This window comes from Cydia amplana, chromosome 11 (assembly GCF_948474715.1).
Source record: "Cydia amplana chromosome 11, ilCydAmpl1.1, whole genome shotgun sequence".
Lineage (NCBI taxonomy): Eukaryota > Metazoa > Arthropoda > Insecta > Lepidoptera > Tortricidae > Cydia > Cydia amplana.
Genome location: NC_086079.1, coordinates 986,220 through 1,013,469, shown reverse-complemented (window position 1 = coordinate 1,013,469; position 27,250 = coordinate 986,220). Strand labels below are relative to the sequence as shown.

The 27,250-nt window shown below is 36.2% G+C and overlaps 4 protein-coding genes across 5 annotated transcripts in view; 2 read left to right on the top strand and 2 right to left on the bottom strand.

The window, feature by feature from the left end:
* Nucleotides 1-7,428, bottom strand: part of LOC134652037 (uncharacterized) — a 181,791-nt gene extending 174,363 nt beyond the window's left edge. The window contains exon 1 of the mRNA XM_063507190.1: nt 7,174-7,428. The gene's annotated coding sequence lies outside the window, so the exon portion shown is untranslated. The remainder of the gene's footprint in view (nt 1-7,173) is intronic.
* Nucleotides 1-27,250, bottom strand: part of LOC134651923 (uncharacterized) — a 343,848-nt gene that overhangs the window by 199,984 nt on the left and 116,614 nt on the right. The window lies entirely within an intron of this gene.
* LOC134652150 (pancreatic lipase-related protein 2-like) lies at nt 11,364-13,368 on the top strand. The gene is made up of 3 exons (XM_063507313.1): nt 11,364-11,574; nt 12,077-12,377; nt 12,687-13,368. The coding sequence occupies exons 1-3, from the start codon at nt 11,475-11,477 to the stop codon at nt 13,366-13,368; spliced, it is 1,083 nt and encodes a 360-aa protein (XP_063363383.1). The 5' UTR covers nt 11,364-11,474.
* LOC134651954 (uncharacterized) lies at nt 15,303-23,442 on the top strand. Of its 2 annotated transcripts, XM_063507091.1 has the most exons (11): nt 15,303-15,429; nt 15,894-16,040; nt 16,406-16,652; nt 17,145-17,270; nt 18,187-18,326; nt 19,721-19,880; nt 20,277-20,370; nt 21,176-21,316; nt 21,838-21,858; nt 21,950-22,035; nt 23,291-23,442. In XM_063507091.1, the coding sequence occupies exons 1-11, from the start codon at nt 15,357-15,359 to the stop codon at nt 23,379-23,381; spliced, it is 1,326 nt and encodes a 441-aa protein (XP_063363161.1). In that variant the 5' UTR covers nt 15,303-15,356; the 3' UTR covers nt 23,382-23,442. The 2 variants fall into 2 exon arrangements, with proteins under 2 accessions (XP_063363161.1, XP_063363160.1); XM_063507090.1 differs by lacking the exon at nt 21,838-21,858 and having other exon boundaries at nt 21,176-21,337.

Here is a 27,250-nt window from a genome sequence, read left to right as displayed (position 1 = left end):
AACACATACCTGTAAGCCATATTTCTAATATATCTAAGAAAAGTTCTTCTAAAGACTAACTTTATCCACTAGCGGTCCACTACAAGAAAAATCGGCAGACAAATTAATCAATGGTATTAAAATAGAATTGAATTTAAGTCGTATTTCGTATATTAAAAACAAACGAATCAAAAATAAAAGGCACTTAATAATAATTACATTTCATTAGACGTATATAATTTAAGTATGTTTTTACTAGTAGGTATTTAGACAGTAATAGCACCTGCAGTTCATTATTAAAGTCTATTGGAGTCTGTGCGTATCTAAAACTAAATAAATATTTTACAAATTGGAAATTGTCCTTTCTTTATTGTTAACTTTATAAGGCCAAAATTTAAATTTTAACTTTAAATTCTAATGAACAGTCTTAACTTTCCCATGATCTAAAGTTTCCTCTCCACCCGCAGATGCGGTTATCTTGATGCTATGTAAAAACTCCGGTAGTGATCCCTATCTCACAAGTAATTGATACTTGGCAGGCAATTAAAGTCCCAACATGATGCTATGCCTTATTCAAACACCTATTAGGACATATATAGGCGTCCGTAAAAAACGTACAGTCGCAAATATATCGGAGAGTGAAGGCGCGAACAAATATCGGAACACGCCTCTATTGTCAAGGCTTTAGAGTGCATGTTCAGATATTGTGAACACCTTGGCCGCTCCGATATATCTGATGGCGACTGTACATGTCAACTTAAGGCGTCAATTTATACTTTGATCAAGAAATAAGATAAGGGATGCAATTTATAGGAGTTATTTAAGTTGAGGTAGTTGAATTGAAATTTGTAGTTTTAGAATTTTATGTTAACTAGAGGAATTCTTGTGGCTGCAGTTTAGCTCTTTCCGTGTATCCGTCTGTATGTCACAGGCTTTTAATTCAGTATTTTTAATATTATCTATTTTTTAAATTAATATTTTTGTGGCCCTAAGGATTTTGGCCCCTAACTGGGTCTACTCAGAAATCCGAAAACGGAAATATTTATTGTGTAGCTAGTAAAACTTGTAAAACAAACTAGTAAAATATAAGGCGAAAGTTAGCAACCATACACAATAAACCTATCTGGATATTTCGAAAAAAGTCAAACAAAGGGATAGCTATGATCAATATACAATAAATTATGTAGAAATATTTTCCATACAATTATAATCTTACGGCGCTTACTTTAGACAGGTGACGTGATGCTTCCCATAGAAAACGAAGCGCTGGAAGCTCCGGCCCGGACACGGCCCGGTCTAACGTGAGTCATCCTTTAAGTGACATCCATAAACATTTTTCTGCACATACGATCATTGCGTCGGCGGTTGTTTGCTTTTAATCAGTTTCGCAAATTGGTCATCTCAAACCGGCTCCGACGCAACGGTGTGGCAACGGCGAAAGTATTGCGTAACGACGGCGTGTCCATATAAAAGTGATTTCTTCTTATGAGGAGTGGACCTGGTGTGATAAAGCCTTTTTAGTATTCTTTATGGCTCTACACAGTTTTTTAGAGTCTAGGTATTTTGTTGTACTTAGTGTAGTAACAAGAATCCTTTTTAGAAAAGATTGTTTAACTAGTTATTATGTTTAACTTTCAGGTTAAAACAAAAATATTACTTTAGCTAATTCATGAAATAATAACGTGTTAGTCAATCAGTTTTAACCCGTTATATTTAAGACTTGCGTTCTTTTGCATGCAATTAATGTTCTGCATCATCTCAGACATAAAAATCTAACATACATGTATGACCAAAAGAAATCAGAGGCGCCAGGAACATAATTAAAAGAAACATTTTATGTGAGGGTGATCAATTCTTCATCATCATCTTCCTCGCGTTATCCGGGTTATTTGCCACGGCTCATGGGAGCCTGGGGTACGCTTGTCAACAAGAAAAAAACCCCGAGAATTGGAGTAGGCACTAGTTTTTACGAAAGCGACTGTTATCTGACCTTCCAACCCAGAGAGTAAACTAGGCCTTGTTGGGATTAGTCCGGCTTCCTCACGATGTTTTCCTTCCTATTAAATGATATTTCGTTCATAAGGTCCGAAATATTCATTGGTAGCCGGGATTTGAACCCACGACCTCCGGATTGAAAGACGCACGCTCTTACCATTAGGCCACCAGCGCTCAGAGCGCTATGGGTGATCATTCTTATTATCACTAAATAATCAATAAGTATGTAAGTAAATAAATTAAAACCATCCCATTTCTCCGCTCTAGTAAAATCCGTCTGATTTAAAACCTCGTTTAGCTTGCGCATTTCGGGCGATCGTGATTCGTACAAGTAATTATTTATTTGAGACGATTCTAATGACTTTCCACTCTACTTTCCACTGAATAATTAGGGTCGTATTTATTTACAATTATTTAAACTTTCGCATTTTAAACACATAAGTATTAACTCACATTTGTATTAGACGGGTCTATCGCGAAATTTATTTAATTACCTTTATTTACCGACGTTTCGACACAGGTTTCACTGATCGTGATCGCAGCTAACTGATGTCCCAGTAAATAAAGGTAATTAAATAAATTTCGCGATAGACCCGTCTATAAATGTGAGTTAATACTACCATATTTACTTGTTATAATTTTGAATATTTGATATTTAAGTAGCTTATTTTAGTAGCTTAATAAATCTCAATTAGATCCTCCCAATTTGAGTAGGTGTCACTAAGCGTTTTGTGTGAACATAGATGGGCTTTTAAAGACTTTTCTAACCGGACTCTTATACGTATTGTTTAACCATAAGGTAAACCTTGTTAAAAGCTGTATGATGAAAGCATTAAAATGTAAGTATATCGTATGTGTCCAAATCGTTAATTAATTTAATTATATTGTCCACAGAAAAAAACGCCCGTTTATCGGAACGATTTTATACAACACATTTATTTTTAACCGACTTCCAAATCTAAAAGGAGGAGGTTATCAATTCGGTTATATGTTTTTTTTTTTTTTTTTTTATGTTTGTTACTCCATATCTCCGTCATTGCTGGACCGATTTTGAAAATTTTTTTTTTGATTGCATGTATATGCTTACAGATTGGTCCCGTTTTTGTCAAAACCCAGTTCTGATGATGGGATCCATGAGGAATCGAGGGAACTCCTCAAATCTTAAAGGCATACATATAGTGATTTTTGTATTTTTATCAACAAATCAAGCATATACATTCAAAAAAGTGACATTTGATGAAGTGGAACTGCTGATGATGATCAGAACGGAACTCTTCAACGACGCATAGTACACGTTTGACGATTTGTCCTCTTCGTTATGTTTGTTAAGCAAGTTAAGTTTTTAAGCCACATTTTTGTCAAGCTCGAGTTCTGAAGATGGGATCCATGAGGAATCGAGGGAACTCCTCAAATCTTAAAGGCATGCATATAGAGATTTTTGTATTTTCATCAGAAAATCGAGCATTTTCATTAAAAACTGTCGCATTTGATGCAGCGGAACTGCTGATGATGATCAGAACAAAACTCTTCAACGACGCATAGTTCACGTTTGGCGATTTGTCCTCTTCGTTATGTTTGTTAAGCAAGTTAAGTTTTTAAGCCACATCTTTGTCAAGCTCGAGTTCTGATGATGGGATCCATAAGGAATCGAGGGAACTCCTCAAATTTCAAAGGCATACATATAGTGATTGTTGTGTTTTTATCAACAAATCAAGCATATACATTCAAAAAAGTAACATTTGAGGAAGTGTAACTGCTGATGATGACCAGAACGAAACTCTTTAACGACGCATAGCTCGCGTTTGGCGATTATTCCTCTTCGTTATGTTTGTTAAGCAAGTTAGGTTTTTAAGCCATATTTATGTCAAGCTCTAGTTCTGAACATGGGATCCATGGGGAATCGAGGGAACTCCTCAAATCTTAAAGGCACACGTATAGAATTTTCTGTATTTTCATCATAAAATAAAGCATTAACATTAAAAACTGTCGCATTTGATGAACTGGAACTGCTGATGATGATCAGAACAGAACTCTTCAACGACGCATAGTACACGTTTGGTGATTTCGAATTTCGACTTTGACTTGGACTGGGACCCGGACTCGGATCCAGATCCGGACTCGTACCCGGATCCGGTTCGGACCCGGACCCGGACCTGAACTCGGACTCGGACCTGGACTAGACCCGGACTCGGACTCGGACACAGACCCGGACCTTGACCCGGAAAACCACTATGATACCTAAACTAAATTAACCACTATGCTTACCTACCATAAAATGTAGGTATAAAGTATGATGAGGCCAAACCCCTCCTTCTCAAACCCCCGTACACCGCACCGCATATGCGCTGTTAAGTGGGTTAGGTTAGGTTTGAACTGCTATCCTCACAGAACCGAACAAAAGTGGGTTAGGTTAGGTTAGAACTGCGAGCCTTACAGAAACGAAATGCTACTAGAAAAGTGGGTGGTTTTACCTCCTTTTCTACATAGCGCACCATCTACAATAATCTTTCACCGGGCCGCATAGAAGTCGGTTTTTTTTTCTTAAAAATTATATATTGTCATTCTGGCAATAACTGTCAATACCGTCATTTGCCATAAAGGGGCCTTCAACGGCACCAACTTATTATTAGTGACGAAAACACCGAGAAAATAAATTTAATCCCAATAATAAATAGTTTCTTTCATGGGTCAAGGGAACAAACTTAATTGTGATAGTTTACCAGATATACATATATCGTCAATTGATTTTCTGTTTTGCTGTTTATTTCTCATCAAATGCAGTTGACGAAGCAATAAGTAATTTTTCACCTAACGGTCCGCGACGCAAACGGTCGCGCACCTGGCCCCTGGCCATAGCACCTGGCAGGGACTCCACGATTATACTAGTTTGAATTCAAATTAAAACCGAAACTCTGTAGACTTTAATTTAAATCTAGGTGGATTCTAAACTGACATAGATGTCATATATGAAAGAAAAAGTGAAGCCCTCCAGTGCACAGTGGTGACTTGTTCTTTCATATATGACATCCATTTCAGTTTATAATGTATATATAGTAGTGTGACTACTTAAAAAAACACAAATCACATTATTTAATAAATAATTTGATTTGTTCCCAAAGTTGTCTAGGTGAATTTGTAATGGATAAAACTGATTTTGTTAATTATTGGAGTGTGTCTTTATATTTTTTATTTGCACTGCGAACATTCTGTTTCCCCTCATATTTATTAACTTTAAAAGTACCTTACCTTTATTTTAGGTTAGAATTAAGAAACGTTTTTGTTTCGTGCATAATAGTATTTTATTTCTTTTGTAGATTCGTAGATATATTAAATGTATATCTACAGAATACAAAGCTATTTAGTTCAGCAAAAATTATAATTATAGTACCTAAGTAATGCGTGACTTCCTTCATTACATTTGCTGTTAAGTAAGTACGTAAAAGTGCGATAATCACCTATTAAGCCGCAGTACATATCATAATAAGTGTAGTTTTAATCCCCAACACACGTATTTAACATTTAAAGGCCTTCGGGGCTGATCATTTAACAATAACTCCATGTTTACTAACAGAGTTCACTCGATTGATCTTGAGGCCATTGAATCAATGAAAAATCATTCTTGCATCACGGCGAATTGTTCAACGTTTCTAAAGAATTTCAATGTAAATCATGAGTGGTGGTTAATCTTTTGTTATACGCGAAACAAGTGTAAATAGATTGTTTGTATTTGTTTTTTTAGCATTAGAAAGAACTTGAAAGAAGGTAAGCGATCTTGACATGTCTTTTAATTGAAAAACGCTTTTCAAAAATCAGTAACTATTAAGTACTTATGAAAGCAGAAGAATATAAATGATCGTATTAGATTCATAATTGTTACATATTTGCCGTTACTTATTTTTAAAATGTGTTTTTCAATTAAAAGACACATCAAGATTGTTTACCTTATTTCTAATGCTAAAAAAACGAACTATAGTAAACCAGCAATTATTTATGTAAGTATATTCTTAATTAGGTAAATTAACAAAATAATCACGCTAAAACTACTAGGACTACAATTAGCGGGTTATTCCCCCGTTTTGTTATCAACTTTGGCGTCTTACTCTAGTATAACTAATTGAATAATTAAAAAGTTTAAGGTAGATATAATTGGTGAATTTTTCAATAGAAAATACCTCACTGTCGGGAGTGTCGGGGGCATATATATAAACTTACAGGGGTATTTAAGTCACAATTATTTAAATAAAACATTATAAATACGAGTACCTATATAATATTGTGCGTCTTTAATTCTAAAATTATACCTAGGTACACTAACAAGTAAAAATGTTAATATCCAAAAAATAATAACAACCTGACAAGAATCAAATTAATGGCAACATAAAAAGCGTACACAAAACTCAGTCGCTCGTTAAAGTCTTATTAAAGCAAAACAAGTTCCGTCCAAAAATACCCTCGATGACCTAAGCTCGACTTTATACCTCAACCACAGACTTGTGTCATGTGTAGTCGTCTTAATAATATTCTGACATCGGATTAAAATAAAATAAAAATATTTATATATTTAAATATTTATTAATTTAATGGCAGGGAATTTCTACATATAGGTAAACTCAACTATCGATGCTTTTCGCAAACTGCAAACGCTATTTTTTTTGTTTTATATTTTTTCGCTTTTTTAAGTTCGCCTATGTACAAATGATGTTTTCATGGTTTATGTTTTTCTTTTGTACAATAAAGTGTTTTACTACTACTACGACTTTTCCCATATGCTAGTGATCACTGCAAGTTTTTTTTAGAGTGCGTATAATTTTGGAAATATATGAATAGCAAGTCTCAATACCATTGTAAAATAAAGAAAAAGATAACTTTTATACATTCAGCAAAATTATATTTTATTAATTTATACATATATAAAAAGCATCGATCATTGAGTTTATTGATATCGGAACTCCCTACTTGTTATTAAAATTTGCCTCCTATAATCCGATGTGTACAATGTCTAACATATTGCAAACTAAGTAAACCTTTCTAACATTTAAATACAACAATGCATTCCGCAAGTAAATACGTGTGGTGTATCAGTATTAAGAAAAGAAACCTGTAACAAATACATTTTAAGACAATTCTACTAACAAATAACTAGAAATAGTGAATGAATTCGATAACAGAAGGACAGGTTCCGAAATCAATCGGACTCACCTTGACAGTATAGATGTTTTGACAGCTGGTTCGCATCAACAAAGCAAACAATAGCACTTGCACAAAACAGGATACAATCCTCTTAACATCCTTTAAAACCCCCAATAAACTGTAACAAAATATTAAACACCAAAGTTCACTGCAGCACTGGCCGAAAACTTAAAAATTCACTGTTCACTGTCTCGATCGTTTTAAATTTCGAACGCTGTGCGGCGTGCGCTCGCGTCGAAAATCGCGCGCAACACTGACTCGTTGTCCGCCATTTTCTAGCAGCGTGGTGGGGAATAGGAAATAAAATGGAAAAAGACTTCGGTACCTTATGTGGTACTAAGGTTTCGCACTTCGCGTATCATGGGACAAAGTTTAATAGATAGGTATAATAAATAGTTTAAGGAATGCGAATGCTGCTGATTGTACGGATTTTTGCTTTTGCGGTGAATGTCCCCGTACAATAATAAGGTCAAATGATATGTTAGATTGCATAAAACTGCGGTCAGGTTAGTTTGAGAAGTTGGAGGTTAGAATAAGGAAAAAAGAGAAAATTATATGAAATATTATTAGATGTTTTAGGAATGTAACAAAAAAGAAGGGCCTTAGTTTTATTAGGTTTAAAAAAGTAAACGAATATTGTATTAATTATGTATTTTGATTCAGAAACAGAGTGAATAACTAGGAAAAATAATGCAACATCAGATAAATCACCTAAAAATTCTTAAACCTCAATAAGCACTTTGGGTCATCCAATACAAAGTTCTGTAAGGAAATTTCGATTTCGATAGGTGGTTTTTAGAAAAATGATTTTTAGAACATTTTAATTGTTAAGGTGTTTGTAATATTTAGCAACTAACCCCTAGGTACCTTCCAAAAACAGGGGAAAATGGCAGCTTCTGCAGTCCAATTTGTGCTCAACACTACTTCTGCATACCCGTAGAGTCGGGCCAAGCTAACACTACATAGCATTTCCATTAACAAAGTGCGGCATCGTCAATGTTTTTAATTTAAATAAGTACAAGTATTGCAAATATAAGCACTCATTTTAAAAGTTAACGTTTAACAATTCAGTGACCACAAAACATGACACATACAGCGCCATCTGTTTTGGCTATCAAACTAGGGGGCACGTTATTACGTACTTTTATCTCTCGATTACAATCAATATCAAAGTTTTTTGGTAAGTACTTAATTTAGCTTTAGCTGTGGGGTGACACTGCACCTCTCGGGCGTTCTTGGTTCCGTTCGGCTCAGCGTTGCTACGAGCAATTATTAGGGTTGGCAAAACTTGACGTACCTTTGCGTGCAAAATCACAGATAAGATTTACTTGAAATTTTACAACCCTAAATAGCCGAAAGGGATAGTAGATTCGAATCATGATTCGTCCCTGATCGAATCGCTGTCAGAAGTGTCATTTCTGTACGGTAGTACATAAGTACTATTATTTATTCAGCAGTCAGTCCACCAGTCTGCGCCGGTCCGTCACCGTTAACGCAAGCTCCTGATGATGCTCCTCGGTCCGGAGTGAAACATGTCGAGCGTGTTCGACTTAAAATACGTGAGTTTTTAATATATTTAATATTATTTATTATGTGGCTTTAGGTGTATATATGTGACGTTATCTATGAAAGGGACCTTAGTGTCGATGGCACTTACGCCATTATTAACGATGCTCCGATATAAATACAATGCCACGAGCGCCATCGACATTAAGGTCCCTTTTCATAGATAATGCCCCATATCTCCTACGGCTGTACGATCCTACAACTTTTATCGAAGCAACTTTGCTCCGCATGTAACAGTTGGTGTACATATTTACTAGGCGCATGGCTAAAATAAAATTACTCAAATCATTCCACTGTTTGCTGTATTCTCTCGCATAAAATTCCAAGTTTAATCTCATTTTGTAATGTAACTTACGGTTTTATGTGTTCAGCATTGTAAAAGTTATATATATTAGACTGTCATTAAATAGGTATACCCACCTAGTTTTCAGCATTAAATGGACTGGGATATCGTACAGGATATTAACTACGAATAAAAAATAATAAAAATCAATAAAATTATACAGTTTAAAAAACGCCATATCACGATTACTATTATAACTCGAATTACGTCTATTATTTATATTTATTTCCTTTCCTCGTGATACCTTTAGATCGTCCTTGCTCGAGAGACGTATTCAAAACTGAAAACTTAAACAAACCTAAACTATAAAAATACCTACGAGTATCAAAACCAAAACCTACAGATTCTAGATAGAACTTTTAAGGTACTTATTCGATTAATTATGATAGATTTGTTCGTAACTTTGAAAAAATCTAACTAAACAATTTTTAAATTTGATTTCGGTGATGAATATTTTTTTTACTACTAACCCCGGGTTAGTGAATGGTGCAAGTGTGCCGATCGAGTGGCAAGTCGCAAGACGATCGGACAGCTCGTATCAAAACTAGTCCAAAACCATAACGAATTGTTAAACCTGAATCGGGCTCGTGGTGGTGTCTCTAAATATCGAGCGAAATACGACCATTTACGTCTAATTAAATTTGAATACATAAGTACTGGTTTCATCTATTGCTAAATGCAAACTCTAATATCTTAGGATTAATTTATGTTCTTGATTTTCTGTTTGCCTCCAGTTAACAATTTTACCAGTGTGTTTATCTTACAAAAGGCAGACATGATGCAATAAGGCATTCTCTTCCAGCCAACTCAATATCGCCTTATTGTAACTACCATCTTGGAATAGTCGGAATACAAAATTTCTATGGCTACAATCGTCTCAGAATAGGTCCTAGTCTCGATAGACAGTCTTCACCTGTAGACCTAACCTGACCCAGACCTATTATCATGCGGACAATTAAGGAAAACCCAAGTATAGTAATAAATTGGCAATAATGTTATCGGCTCTTGTAAATAGCGCATTGAAATAACTTCAAAAGTACGAAAATTTTGGGACCTTTCCTCAATTGGTTTATTTTTTTACTTATTTTTGGCATTTTCCAATATTTTTAAATAGAACAAACGACCAACGGAAACGGATGTGTTCTCTTCTCAATATAGGTACCAGTGACCAAACATGCATGTTTGCTTATCCTTGTCACTTCCTTGTGTAATGTCCCTGATCAGGATCACCAAACAACGCTAAAAGTACCTTATTTTTAAAACGCCTACTCGGAACTAAGTATTTGCAAATTGAGTCGCTTAACTTCAAACTTGGATAAATCCAACTGTACGAGTGACTTAAAACAAGTGAGTCTAAACAGTAAAATTATTCAATATAAAAAGGTCTCCCGTTTCTTCTGCTTTTATCTTTAAAACTTTCATTTTTACAAGCTTTTATTTAGTTTCACCTGTCCCGTTGTCTGTCTGTCTGTCGGTCTGTAATCAAATTTTGCAAGTTAAATTTGATCCACTTCCCGGTTTCCGATTGAGCTGAAATTTTGCATACACGTGTAAGTCGGGTGACAATGCAATATAATGGTACCATCGAGCTGATCTGATGATGGAGACAGGAGGTGGCCATAGGAACTCTGTGATGAAACAACGCAACCTAATTGTGTTAGGGGTTTTTAGAATTGTCTCGATGAGTATTATTAAAGAATCAAAATTGCATTTATCTGGACGGTAAGGTGCATTCCTACTTGTACCGCAAAGCATATGTATGTACCTATCTAACAGCAGTTTGTTGTATTTTAGGTAGTATTAGTTACTTGAATTATTTATGATACTTTCATCAAAGTAAAATCGCATCCCGTTCCGGTCCGTAATTACACAATAGGGTATTTTCCTACTAGTCAAATCAGTTTCTTTTTTAGAACTGTCAAAACGATTTGTTAATTTGGAATTTATATGATATATTACGTGACGTCACGGTCAACTGAGCTACTTTTTATATTTCTATCCGATTTATTAAATAGAACTTGTGTTTAAAAATAACTGCTATCCGTTTTTCTAATAATTATCCCGTGCATGGTGTGAAATAATTTATTTTAAATACAGTATAATACCCCCATTCTGGACATACGCCCTTTTGGCAAAGCACGATGTATAAGAGTCAATATACAGGACTAGGTACTTTACATAAATGGCACAGCATCTCAGATAAAAGTTAGTTGAGTATTTTAATAGAGGCCACTCAGTCGTAAACGCTTATCTCTTAAAAAAATAATAATAATAATAAAAGATCAAAAATACATTCAGCCAGAAATTGTTGTAGTTTAGTACAATAATAGAAAAAGTCATCAGGATTAAAAACAATACAATAACCAGAAAATAGAGCCCAGAGCATACGGGAGTTGTTAAAATGGTGAAAGTGTTGTTTTGTGTGTTTTTATTTGTTTTTGTGAGAGCGGTGGAATATTCTAAAGCTGGAGAAGGATATCCTGTAGGATTTATTTCCGATTGTAAGTATTTTACTTAAATACTTTTAGGTACCTACTTATATCCTAGATTAAACAGAGGTCCTCATATAAAATTTTTAAAAGCTCCGTGGAAATGGAGAAATTTTCGATGTTCATTTTCCAGGGCATTTTCCGAAAATCCAAAACCATTTTGCGTGAATTGTCGATGTTGTTTTTTGGTCAAAATTGTTTTCGTTGTGTTATTTCTGACCATTCTGGCACGCTTTTGTTTGTGTTCTTTCAAGTAGGTAGGTAAATAAAAAATTCGAGTGCTATTTAATTGCTCATCTTTCTAGCTACCTATATTAAAAACACTATCAATTGTACATATAGTAGTGAATATAACTTTTATAAATAAGAGTAAGTATCACATTAGGTACATGAATGGCATGAACAAATAGCCTTAATTAGATTTATCCAGGATACCTACAAGTTTACGTAAATTGTACCTATCCAAATCGTATCAAATCAGGTTTTTAAGTAATTCATATTTTTGTCTTATCAGGCCCAGGCTCCTGGAAGCCAGCAGCCATCAAACCCAAGTCCTTAGAAAAGCTGTACCTCTCAGTCCTGGGTCCCGGCAACGTGCTCCAGGCCAAGTGGACTCCATACAACTACTACCAGATGCAGCAGTTAGCCAAACATCCCGAGATAGACTTTGAGAAGAAGACTTTCCTCTACGTCGGCGGATACCTGGACGGGACGGGGTTGCCTGTTGGAAGGGTTTTGGGCCAGGTGTATAAGGAGTTGGGATATAATGTTCTCCTTTTGGACTATTTGGAGTTCACTGCGAGGGATTTTCCTGTGTAAGTTATTATTTATTGGCTTCTGCCCGTGACTTCGCCTGCGTAGAGTACTGGGCTATAACCGCGAAAATCGAAGTTCGCAAATCGCGGGCATCGTCTGTGTCCCTCTAATTACACCTTCATTGAGTAAAAGAGAAAAATCCCTGCAATTTGCGAATTTCGGTTTTTGCGGTAGCCCCTCTAATTTTTGTAATAAAAACTGTCCTATGTCCTTCCTTGGGCTTTGCTCGGGCCTTGTATATTGTTTGCCACCAACGTGGTACCTATAATAAAAGAGCACTGCGATTAAAAGAAATGTTTCTGTTCCAGAGCGGTTCGTCTCACCAGGCCAGTGGGGAAGCACGTGGCCGAAATGCTGGCCAACCTAACAACACTCGGCATGAACCCAAAAAACCTGGAACTCATCGGCTTAAGCCTGGGCGGACAGACCATGAGCTTCATCGCCAAGAACTACCGTCAGATCACCGGGAAAAACATCTCCTCGCTCACAGGCCTTGACCCAACCGGCCCCTGTTATAGACACCTCGGTCCGGATCAGAGATTAGACCCCTCCGATGCTGATTTTGTGCGAGTCGTAGCCACAAATATAGATGGCTATGGCATAGCAACTCCAGTCGGACATATCACGTTCTACGTCAACGGGGGAGAGTACCAACCTGGCGACATCTGGTGGCTCCCATGCGATGTAACTTGCAGCCATGTCAGGTCCTACTTCCTCTGGCTTTCGGCGTTATTGAACCCTGGAATTTTCATAGGAATGCAATGCGATTCTATTCAGCAGGCTAGAGAGGCTAACTGCTATGATAGAAAGCCGATGGTAACGAATACGATGGATTTATTTACGGATAGGAGAAAACCGGGAATTTATTATGTGACGACGTTTCATAGGTATCCTTATGGTTTGGGGAAGAGTGGGTTGAAAAGGAGTGGGGAAAAAACTCTAACGCAGTTGGCTTCCCTGAATACAGCTGAAACGTTGTGGGTGAAGTAGATTTGCCTACTAGCTTCGTCTTCCATAGTAAATTCCTATCCTCTGATGATTTCCTTAGTAACGACTGTCCTACCTATGTCCTTTTCGGGAAAAGAAAGTTTTTCCGCCTTCACACTAACTTTTTGTATGGACGGACAAACAATACAAAAAATTCTGAAAAATGTATCTTTAATGTTTCAACCTTAATTGGTACCTTTCCCATAAGTAGGTACATCGTGTTTATTTACTTACTCGTAGCTTTAAATGTATTTAGTACTTATAGAAAAATCTCAGACTAGAGTTAAGGAAACCAACTGTATGTAAGTATTATCTTATTGTATGACCGTTTATTTCATAATACCTACACTAATAAAAGTGTAATGATGTACATATAAGTTGTATTTTTACTCACTGACATCCCACCGTTAAGTTTGACCTACAAAAAACCTTTATTCTACTAAGTATCGTAAAAATACTCCCTATCATATGACCAAATCATAGTAAAAATGGAAGTAGGATATTTTGGGCGCAGTGTCCCGTAAAAAAATGGTTTTATTCTCCACACAAGCTAATAAAGGCTTCTTTATTCTTTAAAAACTGATAGGACACAATTAACTCAAAGGCTCGGTTTGAAAACCAGCACTGAGCCTCCGGCACAGCACATGCTGAGACTGAAACCTATTGCCTCAATAATTGTAACGATGGATTCATTAGTTAAGTACATATATGTATTAGTTAATACGTTTTATTTTTGTGGCAATAAAATATTTGAAGTTTGAAGGGAGGGAGAGGGAGTATTTTATCCACAAGAGTGGCAATGTAATAAAATGACTCATTTGAGTTGTTTCTTCATTTTGGCTTTGATTTGTAATGTTTTACAATTAAGTGTTCCTCGCGTTGGTGTGGTTTAAAAAAATCTAAAATAAAAAAAATCTATTTCAGCTTAACTATAGTTCGTTTTTTTTAGCATTAGAAATTTGGTAAGCAATCTTGATGTGTCTTTTAATTGAAAAACACATTTTAAAAATAAGTTACGGCAAATATGTAACAATTATGAATCTAATACGATCTTTTATAGTCTTCTGCTTTCATAAGTAATAGTTATTGATTTTTAGAAAGTGTTTTTCAATTAAAAGACATGTCAAAATCGCTTACCTTCTTTCAAGTTCTTTCTAATGCTAAAAAAACGAACTATAATAGTTTTGGCAACCTATAAGATGCCGCAGGTACTTTAATGTCAAATTACGACAGTAACAAAATAACCCAGGCCCACATGATAGCTGTCATGTCTGGATTGTCTACAGGGCCTACACAGTCTTAATATTCATTGTCATTGGACGGGATCACTGTCAATTTAAGCAAGTCTAATAAGAGTAATAAGATTCCAGATACCCTACTCTTTTCACTATGTCAAGGCTTTCTGGAACCAGTTTCATAAGACAAAGTTAGACACCATTCCGCCTGGCTGCGCTCATTCATGAGATGTTATATATAACGTCGTCTGTCTGTCTGTCCGTGTTGGTTCAGATTCAGAGACGGAGCAAGTGGCGAAGGATATAGGTGTATGTACGTTTATATATTTCCAGTAGGTACATATGGTGCTACTTTACTAGCACAATACGTGCCTATGTCGAAAATTTAAAGAGCCATATGTACTGTAAAACGTTGTACAATACACGTGCGAAAAGCACTACTTCCTACTTTTCGCACTTGTATCGTAATGTACTATTTTTTATATTTTTCGAACGTGAGGCCTTGTTAAAAAAATAATATAATATGAAATATTGTAATTTTGAACTTCTATTTAAACAAAAGTTTCCATATTCATCTCTTCGGTGACTACTCTATTACGTAAATCCCTCTTTGTGATTCGAGTATTCGAGTTACACTGTACAGTCGGCATAAAAGTTAAAAAAAATGATATTTTTGGCTGAAACTTACTTTATCAACGGTTGCAGGTCGCTACGTTTGCCTGTGCTAGCTCCGATCGTATTGTCTAGCCATAAGAAATGTCAGGCTACTCCCAGCCCGGTGTCAAGAGGCAGAAAGTCAGAGAAATTAAGGACGTGGACTATTTCCAAGGTAACCCTATTTAGAACAGGAAAGTCGGGCCACCTTTTACGATTACATATACAAAGACTATAGGTAGAAGGGAAAGTAGAAGCATCGAGGAAAACGGGGAAACCAAAAAGAACTAAACATAGACCAAGTAAAAGACACTAAACGTAATGTCGTATCCAGCTAAGGGACCTACTCATATTTCTGTAGAAAATGAACCAAAGCTGCCCTAAGGTTAAAGGTGCCAAACATTAGAGTACTGCAAAATGAAAATGTATTCCGTTAATAAAAAATGGGGCTTGAGCAAGCCATCGCTCCACTAATTTTGCAGGCACACATACTCACTTAGGTATTCAGTTTGAGCCGTTCACCGCTAACCCTCGAGTTATTAGCCGTTCACCGTTAACCCATCAGTAAATCGGCGTATAAGAAATCACAGTTTTGTGATAGCGTCCATATCTCTATCCCGAAGATAATTGTTTTTTTAGGAATAGAGAAGATAGAGTATAACAACATGGCGGCGACCACGGACACGAACGTGTATCGTTACTACAGCGGCAGCGAGCGGGTTCACGCGCGAGCGATGGAAGACTGGCTCAAATGCAGCATCTCGCTCACCGAGTTCAGGATGAACGGTAAGGTCGGAATAGGTATTCGGTATTGGTAAGTTGAAGTTTTTTTATAAGGGCGCCGTTGGGGGCGAGCCTCGCGCGCTCCAGAGCCGGGCTCCTTTGGAGCTCTCATATTAAAAAGTCGGTCAAAGCCCGCTGCGCGCGCTCCTAACACAAGCGCCTTCGACGTAAGTATGCCACGTATACCTCTACAACACAATACACTAAAGGACCATTAAGGTTTAGACAAAGTGGCATATGACCACGGCTAATAAAAATATGTCGCGTAATATTTTCTACATGATAATTCCACCTATATTACCGTTTCATACTTATTCAGTTTTTAGAGAATGATTTTTCAGTAGTATTTGAACTTTTTTTTCTCTTAGGTAACGACAAGACCCGTTCTTGGGACGACCACACCAACACCCTTGAGAACCGCAAGCGCTGCGTCAAAGCCCTATTTGAGCTGTTATCCAAGCTGGGCCTGAAGTACTGGACTGGTCTAGACTCGGACCTTATCGAGTGGGAGGATCGATCGCAGTGGGACGACATGGTCGAGTTTGTCAATGAGATGGCTGCGAAATATCATGTCAGACTGCTGTGGTTGGCGCCGGATTTGCATACTAGTGCGAGGTAAGTCTGTCTGTCTATCTTACCTACTTGTCTTCGAGCTATCGGATCCATTCAAGCTCGGAATAGGGTTTGGTTTGTACGTAGACGTATTTTGAAGGCCGAAAAAAATAGTCGATAAGGAACTCGTGTAATTTCGCAATGTACGTTTGATTTCATTTCCATTCAGTAGGTCACTTGTCTCAGCGTTCTTAGCATGATGTCCTTATTGCGATTCTGTTTAGGACCTAAATAAACTGAATTGCTGAAGGATTGTAAGTCGCATAACTCCGTCCCTTAGTAATTCAGTTTAGGTCCTAAACAGAATCGCAATAAGGACATCATGGTAAGGAAGGACAAACCAACGGATTTTAGGTTCAACTATATGAATCAGAATTATGTACAGTTTTAACCGAACTTCAATAAGAGGATGCTCATTCATTACGAAAAATTCGTAGTGGGGTTGGCAGACGGTTGGCTGCATTTTCAAATACTTATGGTAGATATTTTCTTCAGATACGCATCCGGAGCATTAACCAGCCCAGATGCTTCCACATTCATCCACGCCGCTTCTCAAATAAAGCGCTGCCTCGAGATGTCGCAACGACTCAACGCCGAGAACTTCCTCCTCTGGCCTTCCAGGTAACCCATACGCCATACGTCAGGATTTCCCGTCATGACAGGATTGCGGGCCTGCGGGGCAGTGGCGTAGCTAAGCGTGGGCGAAGCGGCTCCTCGGCGACGGCCTCGGGCTTAAGGGGGCTCCGCGGAAGGCAACCCTTTTTAGGGTTCCGTAGCCAAATGGCAAAAAACGGAACCCTTATAGATTCGTCATGTCTGTCTGTCTGTCCGTCTGTCTGTCCGTCTGTCTGTCCGTCTGTCTGTCCGTCCGTATGTCACAGCCACTTTTCTCCGAAACTATAAGAACTATACTGTTGAAACTTGGTAAGTAGATGTATTCTGTGAACCGCATTAAGATTTTCACACAAAAATAGAAAAAAAACAATTAATTTTTGGGGTTCCCCATACTTCGAACTGAAACTCAAAAATTTTTTTTTCATCAAACCCATACGTGTGGGGTGTCTTCAAAAATGATATTGAGGTTCCTAATATCATTTTTTTCTAAACTGAATAGTTTGCGCGAGAGACACTTCCAAAGTGGTAAAATGTGTGTCCCCCCCCCCCTAACTTCTAAAATAAGAGAATGATAAAACTAAAAAAAATATATGATGTACATTACCATGTAAACTTCCACCGAAAATTGGTTTGAACGAGATCTAGCAAGTAGTTTTTTTTTTAATACGTCATAAATCGCCTAAATACGGAACCCTTCATGGGCGAGTCCGACTCGCACTTGGCCGCTTTTTATCACTTAGGGAATACAGTTATTTTGAAAGAAAAGGGCCTCGCAGATGCGACTACGCTCACGGGAGTCTTGGCAAGTAGTGGCCCAGCATAAAGGGTTTGGAAGGGGTTTTCGCTTATAGGAAATGTCACGGCTTTTAGGGTGAATTCCGGCTTTTTGTCAGGATTTTTCATTTCATATGGCAACTTCCAGAGAAGGTTACGACGCCATCTTCCAAAGCGATGTGACGAAAGAAATCAAACTGTTTGCGAAACTGCTGAAGATGACGGTGGATTACAAGGACAGGCTGAACTATAGATGTCAGTTGCTGATTATGCCGTACTGTAGTGAAGGTAAACTTCATTGATAATCTATTCTATTTATTTATTCCAAGAAAGTGTGCGTTGGGGTTGAGTATCAATCAGGCGGGAGTTCTTTCGCTGCCTCGAACCTCATGCTCGATCTGTAAATCTGAGATGTGTTGAAGACCTCAGTTCTTTAACCCTTATCTTGGCAAGGCTCAAAATATCTTAAATATAATATTTTTTTACATTTTGGTCACCTATTGAGCATACTAGACTATAAAAAAATAAGGAAAAAAATCCAAGTTTTCCCAGTTTCGGAAAATCATATGTATCATATTTGATACAATGCCAATACCTCGACAAATCAGTTACCTACTTTTTAAAAGAAAAATGAGGATTTTAATAAAAATAAAACATGTAGTGCAACAGAAATCATCATTTATTGCTTATTAAACGCAATCTAAACCATCAGATAACTATTACACCTGTAAATATAAATTATATCTACAAATACCTGATCACATGGGCGAAAAATTTGATTCCGTAAAGTTTCAAAAAAAGTCGTCAACAAGAAGTTACATCAAAAAGGAAAAGTAAACAAATATATAAAAGCTAAAAAAATGACTTTTTTTTTTACTTAGGGGGCATTTTTGGGCATACACAAAATTTTCTGCGCTACGAGCTACGCGTAGCAATAATGCTACAGCGTACGAATATACAGTTAAAAAACATCTATTACTTTAAAAAAATCAAAGTTCAGTAACTAAATAATACGACAACTAATATGGCATATTTGAAACATGTTTTGTAACCCCACAAATATAAAAAATATTTAAAAACATGTAAACCTATTTTGATGATAACTTGGCAATGTATTAAATGGAGTACAATCCTTTTGACATGTACATTTCTGAGTTCTTGGCAATGTATCAAATATAATACGTAACAGTTTCATGTAAGATTCTGTGTATTAAATGTTTTAAAATTCGACCGCCATGGAAATATTTACGCACTAACAGATAGTTAATGCATCAAAATGTAGATTATGGGAAAATACTTATTAATCTAAGAAATAAGTGCATAACTTCCAATACGAAACGAAATTTGTTGTTTCCGCGGCGCCATGTTGATTATTACTAATTAATTTACAATGACACTTGTCTCCATTATTTTTTTCTATAATAAAGGAGGGTAGCTCGACATATTTATGGCAGAATTATTTTGTTAGGTAATAAAGTTAACCTGCTAGATTTTTTAAAGTTCCATGTATCACGGGTGTTACAATGCCAATATAAGGGTTAACCTAGAAACTTCAGTGACTATGTACCAAGGAGTAACTTACCCTCCTTGGTTACCTACCTACTCTGTAACCATGGAGGGCTGGACGAAAAATCGTAGGGTACCACTCTGCATGCCTATTTGTCATTACATCTCCTTTGCAGCTATGACAAATAAGAGAGACAGAACGCTAATGCGAGATGAGAAAGTGCACAACTACATGTGGGACGTGACAAGCTGTCTGTTCTTCTTGAAGAGCAACAACCTGGAGAGGTACTATAAGGTGTGCTCGCCGCCCGGACACCATATGTACATGGCTAATGTGTAAGTATGATCAATGTCGTCATCATCATATCAGCCTAAATACCAATTCTGGGTACTGAGTGATCCTGGACTCTTGATTTAGAATGATGTAAAGTAAAGATGGTCCAATCCAATCCATTTCCAACTTGAAAAACGTAAAAAATAAGTTGCTTTCATAAACTTCATTTTTATAACACATTTATTGATGTCTGTACTTAACGCTCCCAAATAAATACTTAACTAATTTATCAAAACGAACTATACATATGAATGATATGAATCTTGAAAAATTTCTACTAATGTAGCCACTAAAGAGTTTCAATATGCACCTTCTAAGATATATGATTCAATCAAAACTAAGTTGAAAAAATTGATAAAGTAATACCCACTAAACTAACAGATCTTGTCGGTTTCTAGGTACAACATGTTAGGCGGTGTTACCTTAACGAACGATTTTGATTCGTACAACAGCAAAAAGCTGACTTTGATGATGAAATCCATTGTTGACCAGGTGAGATATTAAGTCGTATCAAATAAGCGAAACTAACAAAGCTAAATTATAATTTCCTTAATCAGCTCTAAATAAGTAAATAGGTACGATCTTAATGTTAATACAGTGAGAGTAGATATCGGATCCGGAACCGATTCCGAATCGCGATCGGGGACCGAGTTCAATACCGGATCCAAATTCAAATCTGTGTAGGTACGTGTGCTGGTCCAGTCTAGATCCGGGAACCTAAGACTCGATTGCGGTTCCGGATCCGGGTCCGAGTTTAGATCCGAGTCCGTGTCCGAGGACCGAGTCAGAGACCAAATCCATTCGAAACCGAAATGGAATATGAATCACGCTAGTGTAACAGGGCGTTTTATTTTTTGTTGTCCCAGACACTTTTTCTTTTCAAATTTGGGATTTTTTATGTTATTTCTACTCAGAATCACGAGCTCTTTCTATCCTAATAGGAGAAAAAAAGTGTCCCAAAATTTCCATACATTTTTCGATCTTTCCATTACGCGACCACCATACAAAGTCTATGAAAAATGGTGACGGAATGGAAATAAAAAGCTTAGGACACTTTTTTTCTCCTATTAGGATAGAAAGAGCTCGTGATTCTGAGTAGAAATAACTTAAAAAAACCCAAATTTGAAAAAAAAGTGTTTGGGACAACAAAAAAAAAACGCCCAACAATTCGTAAAATTATAATTACAAGTTAATTTTGTCTCACGCTCACAGCAAAATCGGATTTTGCTCAACTCCTTTAATCACCAAAGTACCCTTATTCGATTGATGTGAAAGCGTTTATTTGTTAATATCCCAGGGCACAGCGCCCCCTGGCGGCATCAACCTGAAACTCTACCGCCGCGCAACAGACCTCAGAGGCATCGTGATACTCTACATGAGATACGTGGACGCTCTAGCGAGAGCGCTGAGACTCGCCGCCAATATCGTTGGAGAGCAGGTCTTCTCTAAACATGTCCAGGTGTGTACAACAGTAGAGATACTGCTCTAGTTTCTACCATAGACCTCAGAGGCATCGTAACACTCTACATGAGATACGTAGACGCTCTAGCACTCTAGCGAGAGCGCCATAGCCATGCCATAGCCTCCTAAGGTCCAAGGTCATACCTATAGTACCTATTCAGTTCGATGTAATTTAAATCATGTTCAATTGGAACAGTCGCTTTAGCTTTGTTTCGTTAAATTTTCATACAACGCTAAAATCAACTCTATTTCCTACAATGTAGGTTCAAATTTCAGTGGCAAATTTTGGATGTTTCGTTTTCGCTGTGCCTTAGGATAGGCCTCAGATGCATCGTGACACTCTACATGAGATTACATAGATGCTCTAGCGAGAGCGGTGAGAGTCGCCGCCAACACTTGTAACTTGTAATACAAATGGAAGTCCTTTCTAACAAAAGCTGTCAAAAAGTGACATCCGCTTGTATTACAAGTGACAAGCTTTTGAGAAACGGGCCCCAGGTTTTCTCTAAACATTTCCAGGTGCGTAGGTACCTACTATTTCAGTTTGTAAGAATTGATGTGTCCATTGTTCTTGTCCATTACTGGTGCCATAACTTCGTTTTTTTTTCAGCAACGTTACGCGAGTTATCACAGCGGGCTGGGCTCTCGACTCGCCAGCGGTGACGTGTCTATGGAAGAGTGCGAGGAGCACAATAAGTAAGTGCGTCTCTCTCTTAACCCTGCCCTAGAAGATATTTTAAATACTCAGGACTCTAAAGCGTAACTTTGTGGGCCGCTATATTTAGGGTTGCCAGATCGAAAGGCGCTATTATCGAGAAAAAATATCAAAATTTCGGGATTTTGGGCCTTAAGTCGGGAAAAAACCCATTCAAATTAAATTAATTGTATTAAAAACAACGATATTTTACATTATTGGCACTACGTCAGCTGCTCTGCCCAATCTCGCCACGTGTGCCCCGCGCGCGCGCTGACGGCTCGATGCAGGTCGCTCGACGACAGTTCGGAACTTGAAATTATTGTTTTATAACGTGATGCTGTTTTTCGGGACAATTTTCACTTTGTCGGGAATCGGGAACACATGCTAAAAATCGGGAGAATCCCGCCGAATCCCGACCATCTGGCAACCCTAGCTATATTGCTGTCCTAAATAAAGGACATTGGGCTTTACGAGTTTAACTTTACTCGACCTTAAGGAAAACGCTAATAGAAGAGCGAGAGTAAAGTAGGTACTTTCAGACAGATTTCATTGTCATCTTTTTAGTGAAAAAAGTGTACTACCTACATAAAGTCCCGAACGTACTTACAGTCACCACACGGGTACGCCATTTAGGGTCCTACTGCCGTATTCGAACTTCAAGATATTCACAAGAGACGACACGTACTAGATCCATTCTAGATACGTTATAGTTTAGATTTCAACTAGTTCTCTTTTGCAGCGCAATTCGGGCAACCAATGTCCCTTTTACGTTAGATAGAGTTAGATATCTATTAGATGTGAATTGGATCTCTAAGTCATATCTTGTGGAAATCATTCAAGAGTATCTCCAGAATCGCGCAAATGTCAAATTTGACAGGTTAGATCTTAAACATAACGTTATCGTATCTTGGTGATGTCTAAAAGATATCTAATAGATGTCTATTTTAAAATCAGAATCGGGCCCCTAGCTATATTGGTTGTTTCATACTTACGCTATGGAATGTCCAATTTAGCTAGAGCCCTAAATGGCGTTACAATCACGGAGCGTGACTGTACGTTCACACTTTGCGAACGTAAAACGAATTTATAAGGTAATCTACGTAAGATGTTCAATACGGTTATTGTTAAGTTAAAGAAGAAAAAAAAATGTTGCTTCTTATATTCTCTCTTTTATATACAAAGTTAAAATTGGTGTAAGAGTCATACCTACCTATATTTTATGCTGGGTAATTTTGAATTCTATTACAATTGCAGGAAGACTCAAAACCAAAACGAGCCGACGTCAAAATGCGAACAATTTGAAGTGGTGTTCCAACGATACCTCGACACTTGCGACCACATCTGATTATTGTAAATCGAAATTATGTGTATCATCTCTTTCACTCCACAGCATGAGCGATAGTGATGGAGATAGATAATTTAGTGTGTTATGTAGATTGTTTTAAATGTTATTAAAGTTTGGAAATATAGTGGTGTCGGGTAGTTGTGTGAAAACTAAGGAATTGAAAGAGAACGCGATGAATTTCAGAAAAATTCTGCTGTGTAAAGGACAATATTTCAGTAAAGTAGAACAGCACTGAATATAGGAAAATGACATCACTACACCTTATAAAACAAAGTCCCCCGCCGAATCTGTTTGTATGTTTGCGATAAACTCAAAAACGACTGCACGGAATTTCATACGGTTTTCACCTATCGATATAGTGATTCTTGAGGAAGCTTTGTGTATAATTTTTTTACCCGTGCGAAGCCGGGTCGGGTCGCTAGTATAAAATACAACTAGATTTTTGAGTTGTAGTGCCAATTTTGAATAAGACCTTCATAAACTATACATTTATAATTGTATTAACGAAGATATTATAGAAAAAAAATACTTCAAAAATGTCTTGTAACTAGTTTTGAATAAAGTTTATTTATTACATTGGTTTTTTTTATTTCTTTAGGGAATTACGAACCTATACCATAGATAGCCTTTCTAAGGAGGGTTCAGGTTATCAAATGAAAACAAATGTAATTATAATTCAGTGGATTTACTCTCACTTTTGTATTACATATTTTTTTTTGGATTTTTCACAATATTTATTTACACAGACTTATCTAAGTACTTGTGCAGAGGCAAGCCCCGATCGACATAAATCTCGCGAATTAAGTGAAAAAAAAGACTGCATTTTTAGCTTAGCTACATATTTGCTGCATTATTTAATGCTTCCATTTTATGTATGCTGCATTTTTTACTCGATTTAAGCATTTTTTTACACTTTTTCGCGATGCTACGCACACTGTGCAATATTTTCAACAACAAAAAATCGCTTCGGCGTACATAGATCTAACAATATGACCTAAAAAAATAAGCATATTTATAATTAAGCGTTGAGAAATTATACAACCAGTATTACTGTCGCCCCAGCCCGTAAAAAGATTTTTTTTTATCTAATTACCTGGTAAAACACTACAAATTCATTAAAAATATACAAGTTGATAACCAATCGTCCTATACAAAGCACGTTTGATTTTAATCGAACAATTAACAATCGGGCAGGACGTAAGTAACTTTGCGTATTTTATATTTAAAAATAAATATAATATCAAATCGTAAGATATAACACCAATAATATATACACACACAGGAACTGGGGAAACTAGGCGTTTTATAAAATATAATATAATACTGAAAAGTACAAAATATATAAAATAGTGGCAGTACATGGAATAATTATTTGGGATATCAGAATTTCCCGTTTGGAATTATATTTTTTGTGCACATGTATTATTTTAATAGTAGGTACACTTTACAATGAAAATTTGCTTTATTTTGTATTAAAAACAATTGACATTTAGGTTTACATTTTCATCGGAATATTTAATGCATATATTAGATATAAAAAAAGTAAATCATAAGAAGTATAAAACTGGAAGTACATGAACTAAGTTGTTTTATTTAAGTATATTGTAAGCACCGCAAATTGTTATCTTTTACGTTCAATAAAATATATACAAATATTATCCGAACTTAATAAATATTGAATAAATATGATACCTACCGAAGCCTCCGTAAGTCCTAGTCCTATAGGGTCATGTTTGCAGTCAATTGGAACCTACACTGATTAAGTTAAAAACTCGAAATACTTAAGTTAAAAATTCGATTTAAATTTGTCCTTTTTAAAGGACATCGGAACTTGGGAAGGTATATTTTTGTTTATGCAATGTTTGAACCAATTCTGAAATCGAATTAACATACAAACATAATCGTAAGTATAATAAGTGTGTCAAAGTACAGTATTCACTAAAGTACTTATTTCTATACGTATTTAGTTTAACGTTTATGTTGCGACAAGTTACTATGGAAGTTTTTTTTTTGTTAAAAGTTTTAGTTCATTGTTATCAGGTTAGTTTTTAAAATATATAGCAAATATTAAGGTGTTGTTAATTTACATTTATCTATTTAGGAACAACCAATCTTTGGTTCATATTGACTTCATCAGTTTATGACTTCATAATTAAATAAGTTTCAATAAATTATATTAAGAACTAGTTTGTACTACTATTTGTATCTCTTTTCGTTAATTTCTTTAGTTTTAAGTACTTTTTGGATTGACGCACGAAATAAATAATCAATAAATTATTAAGAGATCTTAAAAATATTAAGTAACAAATTGGACTAGATTCAATATCATTTGCTATTTTTGGAAACAAAACCTACAATGAGATATAGAAAATCTAATTATGTTCATTCATGTTAAATTTCATTTGTGTTCGAAAACCTTGGAGGATACAACTAAACGGAGTAGCCATTAACAGAATTTCCCCTCTGTCGAAAATAGGCGGCCAACGGTCATACACAATGTATGGACTGACGTTTATCTGACATGGCTATTTTTACGTTACGCATACATTTGACGTTCCCCTCCCCCGCAAAAATCGGCAGACGGTTTTGTACAGAAAATTACAGACATGGCGTCTCCATTTGATTATATCCTCCAAGTCGAAAACACATAGACTTCCATAGCAAAATGACGACTACATAAAAGTTAATATTCGACGACAATAAAAACATTCATTTTACCTTTTTATAAAATGTCCTTTTTGAAGGACATCTCAAAATGGTTGAAAATACTTTTAAAATTCAGTACCATAGAAAGGCTTTTTAATGACATAAATTATGTATTTTGTACCGAATTGTTCTTAAAAATAAAAACAAATCATTAAACTAAAGATCAGCGTCGAGTCTGCTTTAAATTTAACTAGTTGCTTTCATTATTTCATTTATTTGTATCAAGGCACAACATAATCCCAAATCTGTCATAGAAATCTCGACTTTAAGGCAAAGTGATACCATCGTCAACGGAAGATTTCATGATATTTTTATTATATTTCATCAATACCAAGTTGAAAAAGTTACGTTATCAACGGGGCAATATGCGATTAAATGAATTAAGGATCAAATTCATAATTTATACCCTTCTTTGTTTGAAAATTCATTTATAGTACGAATAGACATAAATTATGTTCTATATAAAAGACAATTCTTAATGCTAAGGACAAAAGTTTACCATGTATGGTAAAAACTTACATTTAATTCATCTAGTCCGTGTCTTGTAAATGTCACGTAAAAGCCATTATTTAATTAATTTTAGAATTGTCTTAATACAAATGTCCTTCATACGTTACAACAGGCAGGCAGATAATAAGTTATAATATTTTTTTAGGGCAACTGTACTAGAGTCAGTCCAAGCTATAACTTTAGACTTGACAAGTAACAAAGTGTGAAAGTGTAAAGGTCATATGTTCATAGAAATTTGCCATTGATGATGGCATTGCCACACTTTGAGCTGATGCCATGCAGAGTTAGCTTGGTCCGACTCTAGTTAGTTAACAGCCTATGGTACCTACTGTCTACGTTTATAGTCGTTTTTTTTTTCAGATTAGAAATTTTTAACCTCAAAAGTAGTGGTAACTTTTTTTCTCCAAAATTTAATCCCAGTAGGTAATTATTAAATTATACAACGGAACTTAATCGCGTATCTAAGTTTTAAGATTTACCTCCGACGTTTCGAGGACGTCGTTGTGCAAAAATCAAAAAATCAGCTAAAAAATCAACTAGTAAAATCAGCTGTAGTTGGCGTAAATCAGTGTTATGCAGTAGGTAATTATCCACCTGTGTCGTTTACATATTGTACCTCAATATACCACTACTTTTGAGGTTAGAAAATTGTA

What these genes read in the sequence shown, in the direction of transcription:
- LOC134651954 (XM_063507091.1), top strand. Translation starts at nt 15,357, where the DNA reads ATGTCAGGCTACTCCCAGCCCGGTGTCAAGAGGCAGAAAGTCAGAGAA. An exon ending in CACCGAGTTCAGGATGAACG is followed by an intron (nt 16,041 to 16,405) that starts GTAAGGTCGGAA and finishes TTTTTCTCTTAG; the next exon opens with GTAACGACAAGACCCGTTCT. An exon ending in TATGCCGTACTGTAGTGAAG is followed by an intron (nt 18,327 to 19,720) that starts GTAAACTTCATT and finishes TCTCCTTTGCAG; the next exon opens with CTATGACAAATAAGAGAGAC.
- LOC134652150 (XM_063507313.1), top strand. Translation starts at nt 11,475, where the DNA reads ATGGTGAAAGTGTTGTTTTGTGTGTTTTTATTTGTTTTTGTGAGAGCG. An exon ending in TGTAGGATTTATTTCCGATT is followed by an intron (nt 11,575 to 12,076) that starts GTAAGTATTTTA and finishes TTGTCTTATCAG; the next exon opens with GCCCAGGCTCCTGGAAGCCA. An exon ending in ACTGCGAGGGATTTTCCTGT is followed by an intron (nt 12,378 to 12,686) that starts GTAAGTTATTAT and finishes TTTCTGTTCCAG; the next exon opens with AGCGGTTCGTCTCACCAGGC.